The sequence below is a fragment of the Tachysurus vachellii genome, chromosome 10 (genome assembly GCF_030014155.1).
Source record: "Tachysurus vachellii isolate PV-2020 chromosome 10, HZAU_Pvac_v1, whole genome shotgun sequence".
Lineage (NCBI taxonomy): Eukaryota > Metazoa > Chordata > Actinopteri > Siluriformes > Bagridae > Tachysurus > Tachysurus vachellii.
In genome coordinates this window covers 6418763-6437742 of record NC_083469.1, presented here as the reverse complement: position 1 = coordinate 6437742, position 18980 = coordinate 6418763, and the positions used below count along the sequence as shown (strand labels likewise).

The 18980-nt window shown below is 36.7% G+C and overlaps 1 protein-coding gene across 2 annotated transcripts; it reads left to right on the top strand.

The window, feature by feature from the left end:
• The first annotated feature begins 260 nt into the window (after positions 1-260).
• Positions 261-15713, top strand: ncmap (non-compact myelin associated protein). Of its 2 annotated transcripts, none has more exons than XM_060880108.1 (4): positions 261-470; positions 11404-11495; positions 14315-14399; positions 14870-15713. In XM_060880108.1, the coding sequence occupies exons 2-4, from the start codon at positions 11417-11419 to the stop codon at positions 15105-15107; spliced, it is 402 nt and encodes a 133-aa protein (XP_060736091.1). In that variant the 5' UTR covers positions 261-470; positions 11404-11416; the 3' UTR covers positions 15108-15713. The 2 variants fall into 2 exon arrangements, with proteins under 2 accessions (XP_060736091.1, XP_060736092.1); XM_060880109.1 differs by lacking the exon at positions 261-470 and adding an exon at positions 2975-3063.
• The last annotated feature ends 3267 nt before the right edge of the window (positions 15714-18980 follow it).

The window sequence follows — 18980 nt, the reverse complement described above, 5'->3', positions numbered from 1 at the left end:
TTCAGTTTTGGAAGCTCCAACTCTCTTACTACCCGTTGAGTAATACATGAATGTAATGTATGAATAAGTGATAACATCTGTCAGCCACTGGTAAGGGAAATCTGTGCGTTCAGTATGCAAGGATATGCAGTTGAGTATGAGATCTGTGTGTGTGTGTGTGTGTGTGTGTGTGTGTGTCTATTGTATTCCTAGTGCGGCACGCCTAGGAGGCCAGGCCAGACCTGAAAAACCAGCCGCCTCCTCTCCAATTCATTACAGCAGAGTGCGCCACACACACCTGTCAGCCAGGTACATACAACACACACTTTTCTCCAGTTCTTTCTGGGTAAGTGCTTTAGCTGGTCCATTTTCTTTGGAGTTCTTCTCTCATCAGCTACGTAGCCTTACTGGACTATGCCCTGCTCTGTGGACTGAGGGGCTTTGAGGGTACTGCGAGGAGAAATTTTCCACAATCAGGTGTTATTGAACAGGTACATTTAACCAACTAATGATCACAGACTGATATATGTCTAACTTTCTCCTCTGTACTGCATGTATTCTGTTTGCTTCGATTGTTCAGATCAACAGAAGTGTTGTTGAGGGGCTTTTCGTACTGTGTTTTGTGTTGTGTGTGTGTGTGTGTGTGTGTGTGTGTGTGTAAAAACTGAGTCACTGGTGGAAATGAATAGTTAACATTCCTATATCCTGACGCTAACAGATGTGCAATCACGGCTTTATTACGTTTGATTCTGTTCCTTTTCTCTCATCGCCAACGCAGCCTTTTTGAACCTCGGTCGTAAAAACAGAATCTACCTGAGACAAAAAGGTGTTGTCTGAACCTTGAAAAATGTTTTGTGAAGGGATTCAATTCCAAACAATTCTAATGTCTTGTTTTGGCATTTTGGCACTTCCAATTTGGTACAAATATAAATCCAAATCCATATTATTTACACCAATGGGGTACAGAGTGGTGTCCAAAGGTCTGAAAGCACTACAAAACAAAAAAAATTTTATTACAAAATAAATTCTTGATAACGACTGAAATCTAGTCTGGAATACATTTCCTTTGTGATTTAATGACTGAAGTTTGTGCTAAACCTTATGATGATGATTTTAGATCAAATGCATCATCAACATCAGAGCACGTGCTTCAACAGGAGAGATTAGACAGGAAGAAAATCTGACCTCTTGTACAATGAAGTGTAGAAACAAGGTCAATATCATATTGCTTACATTTAAATAGGGAGCTAGATACAGTGCAGAAGATCTTAAAAGTTTGCTTTGTTTGATTTAAATTCAACAGGTAAATAAATATACTATATAACCTATAAATATTTTATTATCAATAATGAAATGCATTGTTTTGAATGGTATAAATTACTGAATGAATCTTTGACATCAATTAGGAATTAATATATTGAACACATTTCCTTCATTACTAAAAACATACATTTTCTCAAAGGTCCTGTGGTTTCCATGTGCCAGCAGGAAATAAGTAGCACCGTCTAGGAAAAGATAAGTTATACATATTTTGAGAAATTCATATACTGTACATGTGCCTGCAATAATCTAAAAAAAAGTTTATTGGCAGGATTCAACACCTGCCCTTAGACTTCCATTATCACATAAATCAGGATTTCTGTTTTTTTTTGTCGGGAAAGAAAAACATCTGTGCTGATGTCATATGAAGCAACCTTTATACAATACTCCAAATAGTCTAGTTCAGATGGTTCAGATAGTCATTGACCTTTTTAAAAATCAGCTGTTACTTAAATATATATTTATTGGAGTCAAATAGTGATTTTTTCCCCCTTATTTTCAGTAAGTAAAAATATATGATCTTACTCAGGGTTTCTGAAATAAACCCTGGATGGTGGGACACTAGTATGTCAGAGAGAGAGAGAAAGAGAGGAGAGAGATGGGGAGAGTGAGACAGAGGGAGAGAGAGAGAGAGAGAGAGAGAGAGAGAGAGAGACAGTGGGAGAGGGAGAGAAAGAGAGGAGAGAGAGGGGGAGAGAGAGACAGAGGGAGAGGGAGAGAGAGAGAGAGAGAGATGGTGATATGGTAAAATGGTGATGGTTTCTGTCAGATGTTTATTTAAATGTTTTAAATAAGCTGGAATTCGACCCACTGATCTCAATATCAATATGATAGTAAGATTGTTGAAAGCTTTTACATAGTCAAATGTAGAAGTTCTGGTTTTAATAGTACTGAAACTAACTGTACTGAAAATGAAACAAATCAATTTTTCAAAGGTACCAGAAAAAATATTTGTGCTTAGAGATGGGAATGAGATCAGCGTGAGAAAAACTTTCCTGTTACTGAATGAGACAGTAAATCAAATGTCTTTTTTTTTTCAAAGCGTTTCAAGCCTGTAAGCATCTCATTAAAGGCTTTTATCATTAGTCTAATTACTGACTGTATGTTACTGATGTCCAGAGGGGAAAGTACAGCTATGTGGTTACAGTTCTTTAGTTTACTTCCTTAAGGTTTGCTTTTTTTTTTTTTTTTTTTTTGCTTTTTTTTGTGTGTCATCTCAGTTTTTCTTTTCCACCGTCACCTCTGGTTTGCTCTTTAGGGATAAATCTAAACCTAAATCTATATATAAATATCTGCTTTGTGACAATGTCTGTTGTTAAAAGCACTACAAAAATAAATTTGAATTAAATATAGGACTTTATATAGGTTTATATGTATCTGTACTTCAGAGCTTCTACTCACGCACCTGAATTTGACACCTTTTACACGTTTTGTACGTGTTTTCTTTTGTTTCGATTCTCTCCGGTTTTCCATTACCTACCGACAGGAGGGATGAAACCCGACCTGACGCCGCTCATTAATATTGTGCCCATACTTGTCATTTTTCTGCAGAGTCTTACCACTCTATAGGTTGTATGTAGGTAAAGTTGACAAGCCTGCAAGCAATCTACAGAAAACCTCTGGCAGAAATGTGTAGTTTGTTCTTCACTTTGTACTTTACTTTGTTTTTCTCATAAAATCCCATAGATGAGGCACTGTGGTGGTGCAGCAGGTTGTGTTGTCACCATAAATCTCCAGCATCCCCCAGTTCCATCCTGATTTCAGGTTAATATCTCTGTGTGGTTCTGCATGTCCTCTTGGGTTTCCTCTGGGTTCTTTACTTTCCATCTACCTCTCAATAAATAAATATTATAAGTGGATTGGCATTATTAAATTATCCCAATGTGCAAATGTGTGTGGATGATGCCCTGTGATGGACTGGTGTTCCACACAGTGTGTATTCCAGATCCACTTCATCTAAGACGTGTACTTTTTTCTTCATATCTTAACTTTTCTTTTTAATTGTAATATATCTCGTAGCTTGTTGGTGCAATCCCATAGGATTGCTGAGGACAGAAGCATTTGGTTCCCATCATGCAATCTTTGAACTGCCATTGTGACGGTCAGCTTTGTGCTTGAGTCCTCATCACTGAACTTCTGAAGCCTTCTGAAGGAATAGATTCAAGTCTGTAATGAACTCAGAAATTACTTTGACCTGTTAGTTCCGCAGGAGCTCTTTGTTGCACAATTACACTCACCTATAAACTGTTGTAGAAAAGACATTATTTACATTTACATTGATTACTGTCCAGTGTCACCCAAATGAGGACGAGGTTTTCTTCTGAGTCTGGTTCCTCTCAAGGTTTCTACCTCATATCATCTCAGGGAGATTTTCCTCACCACTGTCACCAAAGGCTTGATCATCACGGTAGATGTTAGAGATATATAGTAACTTAAATTTAAACTAAATTTTTATTCTGTTTCTTTGCTTCTGTAAAGCAACTTTGAGACAATGTCAATTGTTAAAAGCGATATACAAATCAATTGAATTGCATTAATATATTGTATGTTTGTGTGTGAATAATAGTCTGATGGTGCTACTGTAAAACTGTCTTAAGCAGTTACAGAAGAATGAAAGAATATTCCCTCAGTTGAAAAGCTGCTATTACTTGCTTTCTGACTTTCCTAATCAATTATACGTTTCAGTGCGCTGTGTAAAAGCAAAAATGTAATTTATGCCACCTGGACGTGCACAAAAAAAAAAAACAGACTCAGCTTCTTGCATACACCCATTTAATTTGCTTCTTGGTATTTCGGTTAATGGATTAATTAAAGCATCATACAATATGCACGAAATGTTAATTGTTACCATAATTGTCGTCAATGCTAATATTAGCATTAAGGATAATTATAACGTGATTAAAGAAATGCGTCAATGTGACCATAACAGAACTCTTAGTGTGCTCTGTTTATTTTAGATCTTACTTTCAACTATTGTGGATTATAAGTAGAAAAGTTAAAATATGTGACATAGGTTTTGCTTAATCTGCTTTTTACACATTGAAATGCTTTGTTAAGGCTTGAAATCCTACCAGGATTAAAGTTCAGCTAATTTAGACTCTGAAAACTAAATCCTGAAAGATGTACTGATGAATTGGACCATTGTCTGATCAAGGGTGAACCAAGGTAGAGAGACAACATAGTGGTTGCTACTGAAGCAAAATTCAATGTGATGACAACACAGTAGCTGAAAGCACTCAGCGCACCTGTTCTGTAATGAATTTCCCAGCTAGAGGTTTACTAGTTAAATATTGACCATTGGGAACATTATTTACATTGACTGTGTGTGAGTGTGTGTGTGTGTGTGTGTGAGTGTGAGTGGCTTACAGTAGATCAGCAGGAACTCACAAAAAGGAACTCATTTGCTGCTTGCGCAAGAGAGAAAGGAGTAAAAGTCAGATGGATAAATACACAAACAGCTGGTAAACTGACATCGGGTTTATAGGCTATATAATGGCCAGGCAGTTTCCCACACCAAGAATAATTATAATCCCAGAATAATTTATATGATTACAGGCAGACTTTACAGAAGGTTGGAAACGAAATTTAGGAAAAAACCTGCAACCTCAGGTCAGATATCAGAAATATTACAGAAAATTACAGCAGAAATGAACCTTTAGCTCAGTAAAGATGTTTATATAATTTTAGCTTGATGATGAACTTTGTACCTTAAAGGAAATGTATGTTATATCCTCTATCTTAATGTAAAAGAGACGTTTAAAAATGTCTGAGTTTATTTTGGTGCAAAACTAAGAAAATCTAATACAAAAAACAGACAAAATACTGTAAAATGAAGTGACACACAAACACACACAAATACACACACGTGTAATAAAAAGCATTTTGTTATTTATATTAAAACAGCTGGAATTCAGCAATAAAACACAAAATTGTTGCCAAATCATTTTGTTAGCCGCACTTCTCTGGGACCTACAAGTGGGTGTGTTCAAATTCACCCATTAAAATATAATTAATCTTCATTTTAACCGGAGTACAAAAGATGACTCATCTGTATTGGGCTGTTTCCTTTACAAACAGCAGTTATATTAATTACTTAGTGTGTAACACAAAACAGAATGATACAAATGAGTTGACGTGGCATCACACTGGAAATGACCTGATTGGTAAAGTAATCTAAGAAGAGAAATTTCACCCTATAGTATACATAGTAAATACTGCATATAATACAAACAACAATAATCTGTTCAGTAATGTGCTGTATATTAAAATACACATTCTGTAGGTAGCAAACTACAACCTAATAAGCTAGTGTGATTTCACCGGAGTAAATGTGTAAATGTACAATAATGTACAATATTTATATAAATAGTTCTTTAGTTTTGTTTCTGAGATTTTACTTTGTGAAAGTATTACACATTTCAGGCAAGTTAATTGTATATATATATATATATATATATATATATATATATATATATATATATATATATATATATATATATATATATATATAGACAGATAGATAGATAGATAGATAGATAGATAGATAGATAGATAGATAGATAGATAGATAGATAGATAGATAGATAGATAGATTGATAGATGCCCTGTCAGTTTCAAGTGGTACAGTATATTGATGACACACACTCTGTTATTCACCTCAAACATGGATGGTGGAAATAATAGTGACTTGCCAGATGGGCTCGTTTGACTATGGTCTACAGTCTCCATAGCTTCCACAGAATGGTGAAAAAAGCACAAAAAATCCAGCAAATGGCAGGTATAGAGCGGTTTAAGAAGAATGACTACACTGTTCAAGATGACCAGAAGGCCACAGTCACTCAAATAACTTCATAATAATATCTCACTGGCTATTTTCAAGCGGCGGTTGAAGACCTACTTATTCAGGAAACACTTCAACTAGCACTTCTTTCCCTATCTTTTGCATTTAAAAAAAAAAAAAAAAAAAAAACCTTTGACACTTTTTCGTTGTAACTTTGAACAAATGTTTTAAACTCATGGTATCTTAAGTATGTAACCTAGTGAGCCAGCATTAATGTATTAAATGCTAGAGATTTAAGCACCTATGTACGTCGCTCTGGATAAGGGCGTCTGCCAAATGCTGTAAATGTAAATGTAACAACTTCAATAGAAATGTAGTGAGCAGAAAAGCATCTCAGATCGCACTACATGTTGACTCTTGAGACAAGAACAGGAATCTAGACAGGGATACACTTGGCACAGACTTACACAATCTGGACAGTTAAAGATTTTCAGCTGCCCAACTAAGATACTTTTCTGCTCACCACAGTCGTAAAGAGCACCTATTTGAGTTACTGTAGCTTTCCTGTCAGCTTGAACCAATTTGAAAATTCTCTTTTGACCTCTCACATTGACACTGCGACCTCATCTTTTCTGCATCAATTCTTAATACCCTTATGCAGGAAAATCGCAAGAGATCAGCAGATTCTGAAACACTCAAACCAGCCGATGTGGCAAACACCAACCGTGCCAGAGTTAAAGAAACTGAGATCTTTCATGATTTATTACAATGTGCTGCTATGTGATTGGCTGATTGAATAAATAACTGCATGAAGGTTGCTAATAAATAAATTGGATGATGAAACCTGATTGTAGGTTAAAACATAATATTTATATCATCATTCTCACAACTCCTCACACACGCACACACACATACACACATACACACCACCACCACCACCAGCGGTCAATACTACACTATACATAGGATTAAAAATTCAGCTAGTAAAGGTCTGCTAGCAATGCTCTCTGTCGGTTCTGCTGATAACTATGGCCATAAATGTTTATAGTGACAGATATGGAGAGAAAATGGAGACTAGACCTGTTGCTTACCTTCACAGGACAACCAAGTTGTCTTTTATGACTGTTTGTTGTTCTGGCTCTGTTCTGCTGCTTGTAGCTAATCTCAAAACAAACAGTATAAATTAGGAGTGGTATAAAGGTGGATGTAGACCTCTAAACCAAGCACAGTCAGACAGGTGAATTGTCTCGCAAGGTTCATACAACTTTACATTCTATAGATCTATATACTTAACTTGCTCAGAAGGTTGTGAGTTCAAATCTCAAGTCCACTAAGATGCACCTGTTGGGCCCCTGATCAAGGCTCTTAACCCTTACTCACTCAGTTGTACAAAATGTAAGTCACACTGTATGTCAGGGTGTCTGCCACATGCCATAAATGTACTTTGTTTTGAATTCATATGGAGAGAGATTATTCTGATTGTGGTCACTTTTTTTTTAATTAGAATCAGATTTTTTGAACATAAGCCTCATAGGCAAAGCACTGTTTATAAGCGCTCTAAATAAATTCACTAAATTAAAGAGGTGTTTTAAATTAATGCTTTCAAAATAACTTAGGAAGTAACTTGTATTGGTCAGATAATCAGGTATGTGTTAGGTACAGTAGGTGATGAGGAGACTATGTGTGTAGTGGCAAGATAATCAGGATTGTATTGGGTAGCAAGTAGCAAGGTGACCAGTTGTAGCGGAAAAGTAGCAGTTGTAGCGATAAAATAATCTGGTGTGTATTGGATATGTGACGAGGTGACCAGGAGTGTAGTGGTAAGATAATCAAGACTGTATTGGGTAATTAGCAAGGTGACCAGATATGTAGCGGTAAAATAATCTGGTGTGTATTGGGTAGGTTACCAAAAAAATAATAGTGGAAAATAATTTGGTATGTATTGGGTTGGTGACAAGATGTGTTGGTATGTGGTAGCCTAGTGATTAAGGTGTTGGACTACTGACCAGAAGGTTGTAGGTGTGTAGTGGCAAAATACCTGGTGTACTGGATAACACGTTGACCAGGTGACCAGGTGTGTAGTGGAAAATAATTTGGTATGTATTGGGTGGGTTGGTGACAAGATGTGTTGGACTACCGACCGGAAGGTTGTAGGTGTGTAGTGGCAAAATACCTGGAGTATTGGATGACACGGAGACCAAATGGCCAGGTGTGTAGTGGCAAAATACCTGGTGTGTATTGGATGACAAGGTGACCAGGTGTGTAGTGGCAACATACTCAGGATTGTATTAAGTAAGTAGCAAGGTGACCAGGTGTGTTGTTGCAAAAAAAATCAGATTGGGTGTGTATTGGGTAGGTGACGAGTTGATCAGGTATGTAGTAGGAAAATAATAAGGTGTGTATTGGTTAGGTGACACCCTTAAAATCACTTTGCCAGTTTTCACTTTTTAACCATAATGTCATCTAAGTCCCTGAAATTGCCAGTGTTCCTATCACGTCTATATATCTGTGTTATTTAATCACATGATCAAATAAATTGAAGGGTTTGCATGTTTTATAGTTCATAGAATAGATCCTACCACTGTATTTCGGTATGTGTGGGGAAGATAAAGACAAGATGGGCATGCCTGTATATGTGCAGTTGTGCTCCAACTGAGCTCTTTCTTCCTTGTGACAGAGTTTTCAGCTTTTGTAGCCAATGCAAATTCTGTTCTAAATCCCACAATGACAGACATAACCTGAGGTTGCCGCTGAAGTTCTCACATTCAGTTGAGTGTATCTCTGGAACCCTGGCCTTGTTTCTTTCAGCCGAAGGAGAGTTTAAAAAGGTCTAGAATAAATCAGGTGGATTCACTTTAAAAGCAGTTTGGCTGTAGAGAAGTAGTGTGTGTATGGCCTACTGGATACCGCACTGCTCTTAAGATCAATGACATTTTAACATTTTCTTTTATTTATATAGTCATTTTACCAGTCAAGATTGTTTTAAAGCAGTTTTATAGCACACCAGCCAAAGGTGATGGTGACTAGGAAAAATCTTGACAAGAAAACCTTTAGAGGAACCAAATTCTCATTCCTCTTCTGGGTGACAGAGTGTAAACCATACAGTACATATAAAAATGGCTTGACTATTGAAAAATGTATCATGTAGCAAGCTAACTAGCTTGGGTAGTTTTCTCTAATTTACTACTATGCAACGTTGGCAAGTTATAGGCTTCATAGCATGTTAGTTAAGTTATTGAAAAGTTAACTAAAGTAACATAAGGTTTTAGTAAGGTTTCATATACTGTAGCAATAAAATACTCCAGTCGTGAGTTTTGCTGTTACCATTCACAGGGTTACACCTCTGATACATTTGTTCAGAGACTGACACATTTATTCAGAGTTTTTGGGTGTGCAACACCTAAATGCTATCATAATTATCATTTTCTAGTGTGGCAGTCCTTATGAGTCACTATTTCACAACATTTTTCTTGTCCAACTCATCTGTTTAACTCTTCTGTGACAAAGAAAGTTTGCAGGACTTCTTGTTTCGATCTTTAATTTATGTCACTGAAGAGTGGCCTGATCAATTTCACAGATCTTCAAGATGCAAATGGCAGAATACATAAACACTTGATAGGCTTAAACAAAGAATTCAAGGAATGCTCTTTAATTGCTTCATCACTAGCTGTTATAAAGCAATTAAATAAAATTCCTTCCTGTAAATAGTGACATATATAAAGGAATGTACATTTCAATTTACTTTGTATACCTTAATTCAGTAGAAATAACACCTGAAATATCTCCTAGAGTATTAAGGAGCAAGTCAGTAAACAACTCAGTAACTGTTCCTATGTTATTCAAAAGGCAGTGGGAGCTTGTTGAACTTCTTATCAGGAAGTCGTGAGATTGAATCCCACCGCTGCCACTGCTGGGCTTTTGAACAAGGCCCTCAACCCTCAACTGCTCAGTTGGATGAAAAATTACATGAATGTAAGTCACTCTCGATAAGGGTGCCTGGAAATACTGTAAATAAATGAAGTCTTAGCCTAACTACCAGTTAACCTCATCATGTTAACTCGACCCAAATGCAGTACGCTACTAGTGTTCATGTTAAGAGTCTTTTATAAATGCATGAATGTGTAGAGCAGGCAGAAACAGCAGGATTAAACCTGGCACAACATGAACAAGTGTAATGGTAGGATGACTAATCAGGAGCGCTAGGCAAACTGAAGAGACCATCTGGTGAAAAACAAGGCGTCTGTGGCGTACCTAAATAGGGCCGCGTGGAACAAAATGGCGGCTCCCCAGGAAGTTCTTTCCAAGATGGCTGAAAACCCGGAATTGATGTTGCAAACCTAAAAGTACGTGTAGTGTGCGCTAACATACATACTGTAAACTAAGCTTAAATTAAGGCACATACACTCTCTGACTTTATTATTCCATACAAATTCATGTCAGTTAATATTAAGATAATGTTAGCATTAAGGGAACATGTGATCTCATTGACTTTGACTATGATATAATTAGTGCCAGACAGGCTGATTTGAGTATTTTAGAAACTGCTAATCTCCTAGGAATTTCACAGATAACTCTCATTTGTAGAAAACAAAAACTACAAAACTGTGAGTGGACAAATCTTGATAATAAAGAGAGGTCAAAGGAGAACAGACTGACTTTAAAAAAGGACACAAGGCATGAAACCAAAAATGTATCAGTATGTTATAATGTTCGAGTGAATACATTTCCTTTCTGGGCTGCTGCTGCTTTTTCTGCGTGTTCAAATAAAATTGGCTTCTCGTATTAACATACCATTATTTTATGATTTGTGATTCATGATCATACTGTTTGACCTTCAAAAAAGTTGACTGTGTCTATTGCTGTGTTGAATTCGTGTTTTGCTGGTCGTATCTCTGTGAAAACGACAGATAGCTCACCTTTTTCTCAAACCTTGTGTGGAAATGCCTGTGTATTAAAATGGATAGATTCTGATTCAGCTTTGTGTGTGTCGTTTCTCTCTATAAGGGCAAGTAGAAGAAGACATTTGTAGCACCTATGAAACTTAGCTTCTTAACTTAAAAGGCTACATAATCAATATTCTATTCTAAATATAGTTAAAAAGGAACGCTGGACTTTTTGCAATAACATCAGCATGATCTACATATAAAGCGTACGACCAGTTATCTGTTAGTCGTACAGGCCATACCAGCTTTACCAGGAAGGTTTTGCTAGTTAATCAACATTCCCTTGATTGTAAACTAATTAAACCAAGTAATCAGTAAACACTTATAGACTCAAAGTTTAATGTCTTGAAATGTTTTCACACTTGGTTTTGCTTGTTTCAGCACACTGGTGAAGATGCAAGCCTCCACAACGTCTCCTGTGACCAACCTCACCACAGCCGTGACCAAATCAAGAGAACAAATCCTCATCCAGAGTAAGTGTTTGTGGACCTTTAGGAAACTTTACTTTAGTACATGCTTATATTCTATATACTGTATGAAGAGCATTTACACATGATGTGTACAATATGTGTATGATTCTCTGTATTCGGATATAATTTAAAGCTACATATTACTTTGTCAATTTCGCCTGTGTAGGTGTTCGAGAAATGCAGACATTATTAAATAAACAAAAAATAAAACAAAAAATAGAGCAAGGTTAAGGTTTAACCATTACAGCAAACTGAAACACTTGCTAAATGTGATTTTTATTTATTTGTGTCCTGAGTGCTGACAAAATTTCTACACTAACAGGATGGAAAGTAATATTAGAGACAAACTTGCAACAAATTGCATTGTGTTTCTTTTTCTTTTTAAAAATTATATATTGTTTCAATATAAAATTGTGTCATATAGATATAAAGTGTAATATACTGTATATCTGAGATAAACACTGATCTTTCAGATACGGAGCGATAAAGTGATTATTTGAGTTACTGTCTCCTTCCTATCAGCTCGAATCAGAAAACATATAATAAAAATGATCTATAGTCAAAAAAGTGGCAATAATTTGTACACAATCATTTGTAACACAAGTCACCAATGTTGTCACAACGCTTCGTTATTTGTCCTTAGTTACTATGCAGTTAAGGCTTTATGGTGTTTATTCGGACTGTAGTGGTACTTAATCGTCATGATGTTTGTTTATTTTGGACTGAGCATTACACCACACCCTGATTTCAGCTGTGGGAGCAGTTTGTGTGCGGTCACTCAGATCTGAGTGCTGTTAGCTTGACTAAAAACTCTCTGAAGTGCCGTTAGAGAAGTTAAGTATTTGAATGAAAGGTTTTCTTTTGTACGCACTTGTTGCGTCCTTTTCTATTTTTGTTTTCTGTTCTGCCAAGTAGGGAAGTTAAAGGGTACAATAATTAGCTGTCTTGTTTGTTATTTTCGCCTTGTCGGCTCCTGAAGACATACCACCACTTGTACAATTGTTCTTCTCATTAAAATATTGTTCTTTCAGTTACCTCTGTTTTCTCGTTCCCTTTCAAGTTGCGCCTTCACCCCTAGACGGGGCGTAACAGCACTGTAGTTAAAGCTGTCCATCATACTCGTTTTCATTTTAGATGAAGTGAAAAACATTTCATAGGAAAAATTTGACCTATTGAACCCTGTGTTATTTATGTACAGCTTCCCTTTACCCCTTTACACCCAACCGTCCAACAAAAATCAACAAGCTTACACAGGGAAAGCTTTAATTCTGTGATTCACATCTCCTGCATCTGATCACCTTGCTCTACTATCCCATGTGCTCAGGGACTGTCCTGCTCTGTCTGTGGGAAAGCAGTGCAATGTGCCAGTGATAGTCATAGAAGTTGAAAGCACTTTAGTGCATAATACAATTCAGTGCAGTTTACAATATTGTGAAAGACATAACATCCACTAAATAATAGAGAAATGACTAGTTAACAAGTAGATCAGACATGGACTGCAGTATCGGCAGTAAAAATATATATATAAAAAAACTAAAATAAATAATATCTAAGGCACTGGGAGAAGGGCGAAGAATTAAGTAATAAGAATTATAAAAAATGATAGCTGTTAAACAATTAATAGGCATTTGGCATGACACCCTTACCCACAGTGACTCACATTTTATACAGCTGAGCAAGTGAGGATTAAGGAACTTGCTCAGGGGCACAGCAGCAGCAGCAGAAGCTTGGTGAACCTGGGAATCAAACAAGCAACCTTCTGATTAATAGCCCAACACCTTAATCACCAGGCTACCACATCCCCCAGCAACAGAGGGTTAAGGATCTTGCTCGGGGGTCCAGTGGTGGCATCTTGGTGGACCTGGGATTTGAACTCACAACCTTCTGGTCTTTTATTAAGATTTCTATACAGTATTTTGTCAAGTGTTATTATTTTGTTATATAGTGCAGGAGATATCACAGTCAATCAGATGCAGAGCAGATAACATCAGACAGTACAGATAAGAAAGGGAACAGTGAAGCGCACAAAGTGTGTAATGTGACATTCATATAATGTGACGTGTGTGTGTGTGTGTATGTGTGTGTCTCTCAATAGATTTGGTGCTTTAAATATCTTGGGTGTAGGAGCCAATGACTCGGTTTTTTTTTGTTTGTTTGTTTGTTTTTTTGGAGCCCTTCCCTAAATTATCATTATTTTTAATTCATACACGCTAATGAACTGCCTATTTTTAGACCTGGACTAAAGCCCTTTACACACACACACACACACACACACACACACACACACACACACACACACACACACACACACACACACAGACACAAAAGCTCAGTAATGCGGTTTATCTTCATTGCATTCTGTATGCTGGCTCACATTCAAAATTCAAATGGAGAGACTGGCACTCAAAACAGAGCGAATAAAATCCAAAGAAGGACATCAGGGATCAGGTTGTACAATATAATATCTGAACACTAAGTGCCTGTAGTTGTTTTTAAAGGATGTAACACATATATGACATTTCAGTCTCTCAATATCTCACGGTTTAATTCATAAAATTGAATGAAAAAGTACTATTATTTGTTGTTGTTTTTATGTCTATTCTGTTAGAGCTCTTTAAACCTAACATTTTGTTTATTTCTTTATAAAAATTGTATTTATTTATTTTTGTTGCAGTACTATGGCATTTTCCTGACTTACTCCTCTAAAACAGAATAGAATGTTTAAGCAACTGAATGAAAACACATTTAAACACTAATCAGTTTTTATTAAATCACAGAATTACACAGCAGTAATCTGTAACCAACTTTTTTTTCCAATCTAGGTTCAGGTGCCATGATCGCAGTCATCGTCATTGGCATCATCTTCATCCTAGGCCTACTACTCATCATACTGAAGACATATAACAAGTAAATCCACATTCTGTATAACACACAGTGACAGGGTTGAATATTGTAGGTTTTATTATATGCCTAGGTGTTTTCATAGTGCATACAACAGGTATCTGAGTTGCGGATTTGAAGGTAAATACATATTAAAGACTAAAAATTAGCAATTTAATTAAATCAGCAGTTAAGCATGTTGAGACTTATGTGCATGTGTGCTGTGAAAGGATTTTTCTAATTAGGTTTAGGTTTGTGTCAAAATAATAATTTATTTTATTTGCTATTTTGTTATTGGTCAGTTTGAGGGCCTCTAGTAATAATAATAATAATAATAATAATAATAATAATAATAATAATAATAATAGAAGAAGAAATAAATTAAAACTTTATACTTTCATTGTACTTATTCTTAACTTATTGTTAAATGTTAATTAGTTGATTAATATTGAAATTTCCAGACTAAATAAAGAGAACATTGTGTGTATGTGCTACAGGATGATGCACACAAGAAGGATGCTCAGTGGGACGTCCAGGAAACCGCGGAAAAACACGACCTCAACAACAACAATGACGACGTTGCAGATGACGAGCTTACAAAACAGCACCAGGTTGGCAGGCTTAGCAAATTTGCCCAACACCTTGGAGAACGGGTTCCGTATACCACGAGCCGAGCTGGCCAGTGGATCTACTGTGGCCACGATACATAACATGCCATCAAGCGGAAATACGTAAAAAAAAATATTTATATAATTATATATTTTTAATATATATGTAAAACACCTAAAAACCGATATGTGACTTAAATGGGCTCTAATGTGCTGTATTGAATACACACACCCCCAGAATGGAAAAACTGTTCAGAGGATGATAATCGAGGCATGGGTGGAAATGAAAGCTGAGAAACACGAACACCTCTGAAGGACAAACATAATCAATGGACCAGAGGGGACATTTTTTGAACCAAAAGATGTCAGACGGTGGCTAAACGGCCCACAGGGAGTTCTCAGAGCTAAGCATGGGCACATGGACAACTGGGGTTCATTACAGCTCTGAGAAAACCATTCCAGTGTTCTGTTAACATGTTGAAGGATCAGCGGCCATTTTACCTAATAATCCCAAGTTTGTGGTCTCTGGAAATGGAAACTATTTACTTTTATAGAAAGGACTTTACACAATGTCGTGACTGAGCAAATAATACAAGGTATGATATCACAACCGGTTTCCTTTGAGTCCAAGTGCACAGACAGTAGTGAATACAGAGTGAAGGCTGTAATGTGTAACTACTGTCAAAATAACTTTATTTAAAATAAAGATCAACTGAAAACCTTTTTAATCTGAGGGCAGTCGTTAAATTCTGTCATTAGATGTTTTATAAGAGACAACAGCCTTGTTGAATTCTCCAACCAGAAGGTTCTATAACATAAACCAAGGTGTATATGAACGTATCTGTGTATATTGTTCTAGTAGGTTATCATTGCTATAGCAACAGAACATTGTGACATACAAAATGTGTTTTTTAAATGTAGAATCGTTAATTAAGTGTCAGCACTTCACTTTGTCTCAGACATTTTCCACCATGGGAAAGTCTTCAGAATGAAGGACTTTGTACTTTGGTGTTTCTTGGTAACCTGACATGTTTTATTTGTTGTCTTTAAGAGAAACTATTTAGCATCGCAATACTGTGATTACAGGTATATATGCTGTATTTCGACTAGAGGTCTTAACTTTTCCTAACCGTATATATCAAGAAAATCCACAGAAAAAAACTCTGATTTCATGGAGTGACATCGAATGAACTTGACCGCACACAACATCAGAAGTAAACAAAGCAGCCCTTCTTAACATTAAATGAGCTATTTGTTATATACAAGCACTTTTTTAAATGAAAGGTTAATCAAATTACACACATTAGTTTGTTAAATCTATAGACTGATGAAACACTTCCTCTTTTAAGGAGGACAAAATATCAGTCCAGGATAGCTTACATGCTAACAACATATGAACGTAGAAGCCTCCATGTTTTCCCTCACTGTCTACCTTGAATGAGAAACTGGTGCCATTCCAAGCCCACGTTATCTGAGGTAAGACGAGTGCAGGATAGTTTTAGTATATGCTGTAAAAGGAAAGTATTATACTTCACAGGAAACATCCTACTGCTTCATGACAGGTGGTATCTCACCACCCGGGTGTTGAATATTTTCCTGTAACAGCATGTCCAATACAGCACCATAAATGTTTCTTAATAAACAGAAGTAAGAGAAAGTTGTTCTTATGGAGTATTGTTTGTCCAATTTTCATTCATTAAACTAATGCAAAAAAAGAAGAAAAAAAATCTGTTTTCATTTCTCTAGAAATTTAGTAGTGTGTGTGTGCACAATCATGAGGAAACGAAAACACTGCTTATCATATTATAAAGATCGAAAACATATTCGACTGTGGAACACTTACCTGTTACTGGCACCCAACTGAAGCCCAACAACAGGATACACTATATAGTTTAGAGGAATTAAAAATAAATACAATACAATACAATATATAGCATGTTACGGCAGCAACTTGATGTAATTGTTGATGTTTACACATGAATTTTGCATATTTGCATGTGATTATAGAAAAGAAAGCTTTTTATGTTTTGGGAGATTAAAAACAAATGAGCTTTCCAGCATGCTGATCACTGGCCAAGTTAATCTTGTGTAATGTTCTGAGTTTTGTGTTCCAGCAAACTTTAGACTCTTTTATTTTGAAAGAGATTTCATTTGAAGGTATTTAATTGTTTTTGTAATTTCATATGTTTTTCTTATCAATCCATCTCGTTTTCATTCTTCATTTTTTTATATGGCACAAAAAATGAGCAGTTTACATTTGAGTGACGTCACTTGGTGGCGCTGTCGCATCCGACTCTCAGTTCTACATGTGACTGAAGAGAGTCATTCATTCATTCATTCATCTTCTACCGCTTATCTGAACTACCTCGGGTCACGGGGAGCCTGTGCCTTTCTCAGGCGTCATCGGGCATCAAGGCAGGATACACCCTGGACGGAGTGCCAACCCATCGCAGGGCACACACACACTCTCATTCACTCACACACTCACACACTACGGACAACCTACCATGCATATCTTTGGACCGGTGGAGGAAACCGGAGTACCCGGAGGAAACCCCCGAGGCACGGGGAGAACATGCAAACTCCACACACACAAGGCGGAGATGGGAATCGAACCCCCAACCCTGGAGGTGTGAGGCGAACGTGCTAACCACTAAGCCACCGTGCCCCCCCATCTCCGGATAACGATTAATAAAAATGTAAAAAGAGTTAAAAATATTAGTCTAATAACAATGTTAGAAGTGTTAAAAAGATGGATTGAGTGCATATATTTGGTTTTCTATGAAAAGTCAGATGCATTTATCAAGATTTAGAAACGAACGGCCTTAATCTGTTTGTTTAATGTTGCCGCCCGCATGGTTATTTAGAGTGCGAGCTTTTCCTTTAGTATGGGTTTTAAATACAAAATTTTGGTGGATTGAGTCTGTAGAAATGTTATGTTGCTTACTTTAAATGAGTGTGTGTAATTTTTATTTAAGTCGAATATTGTGTATATTTATCCAACTGAGACCCAGATTTTGAGTTTGCAGTCACTGTGTTAATGGAGGACAGGGATTCATCCTTCAGACAGACTGTTGGTGAGAGGATGTGTGTGTGATCCCGTGTTTTTGTTTATTAAACTGCAGGTATGTAAACCACAAACCACTATACGGTCACATAAATGAGTGAAATTGGCTAAATATTGTCTGATGATAAATGTTAAGTGTAATGTTAAAGTAAAGGAAAAGTGTACATGTTGAATTCATTTTATTTTGTTCTATAATCTTTGTTTATGTACATTTGTGTAAGAAATGTAATAAGAGGCCAAAGAGACTGGTTATCAAATGGACTTTAGTAGGCTCGGAGTTCTACATGTGACTGAAGAGAGTCAGACAGACTGTTGGGGAGAGGATGTGTGTGTGTGTGTGTGTGTGTGAGATCCCGTGTCTTTTGTTTATTAAACTGCAGACGTGATAGAAATGTAATAAGAGGTCAAAGAGACTGGTTATCAAATGGACTTTAGTAGGCTCGGAGTTCTACATGTGACTGAAGAGTCAGACAGACTGTTGGTGAGAGGGTGTGTGTGTGTGTGAGATCCCGTGTCTTTTGTTTATTAAACTGCAGATGTGATTCACCAAAGAGCCTGGAGTCGGTGTGTCATTTGTGGTGCTGGGTGAAATCCGCTACACTTGTAACTGCAGAGTTCCTGAATATGGCTTCTGATTGGTCAGAACAGCAGATCTGACCGGAACTTCGGATGTAATCCAGGTTTTTTTTTTTTTGGTGGCTCAAGTGGTTAAAGCTCTGGGTTGTTGATCAGCGTTCAAGCCCTTGGACGGCCAAACTGCCACTTTTGGGCCCTTAAAAATTTTAAATGATTCCTTAGGGCTGTTTGGATAGTTAATGGACTTGTTGGACTCATAAAAATGGTTCTACTTGTATATCCAAAGAACCATTTTTGAATCTGTATATTACATATATAGATATATCTATGTAAAATGTATATCAGGAACCTCTGAAG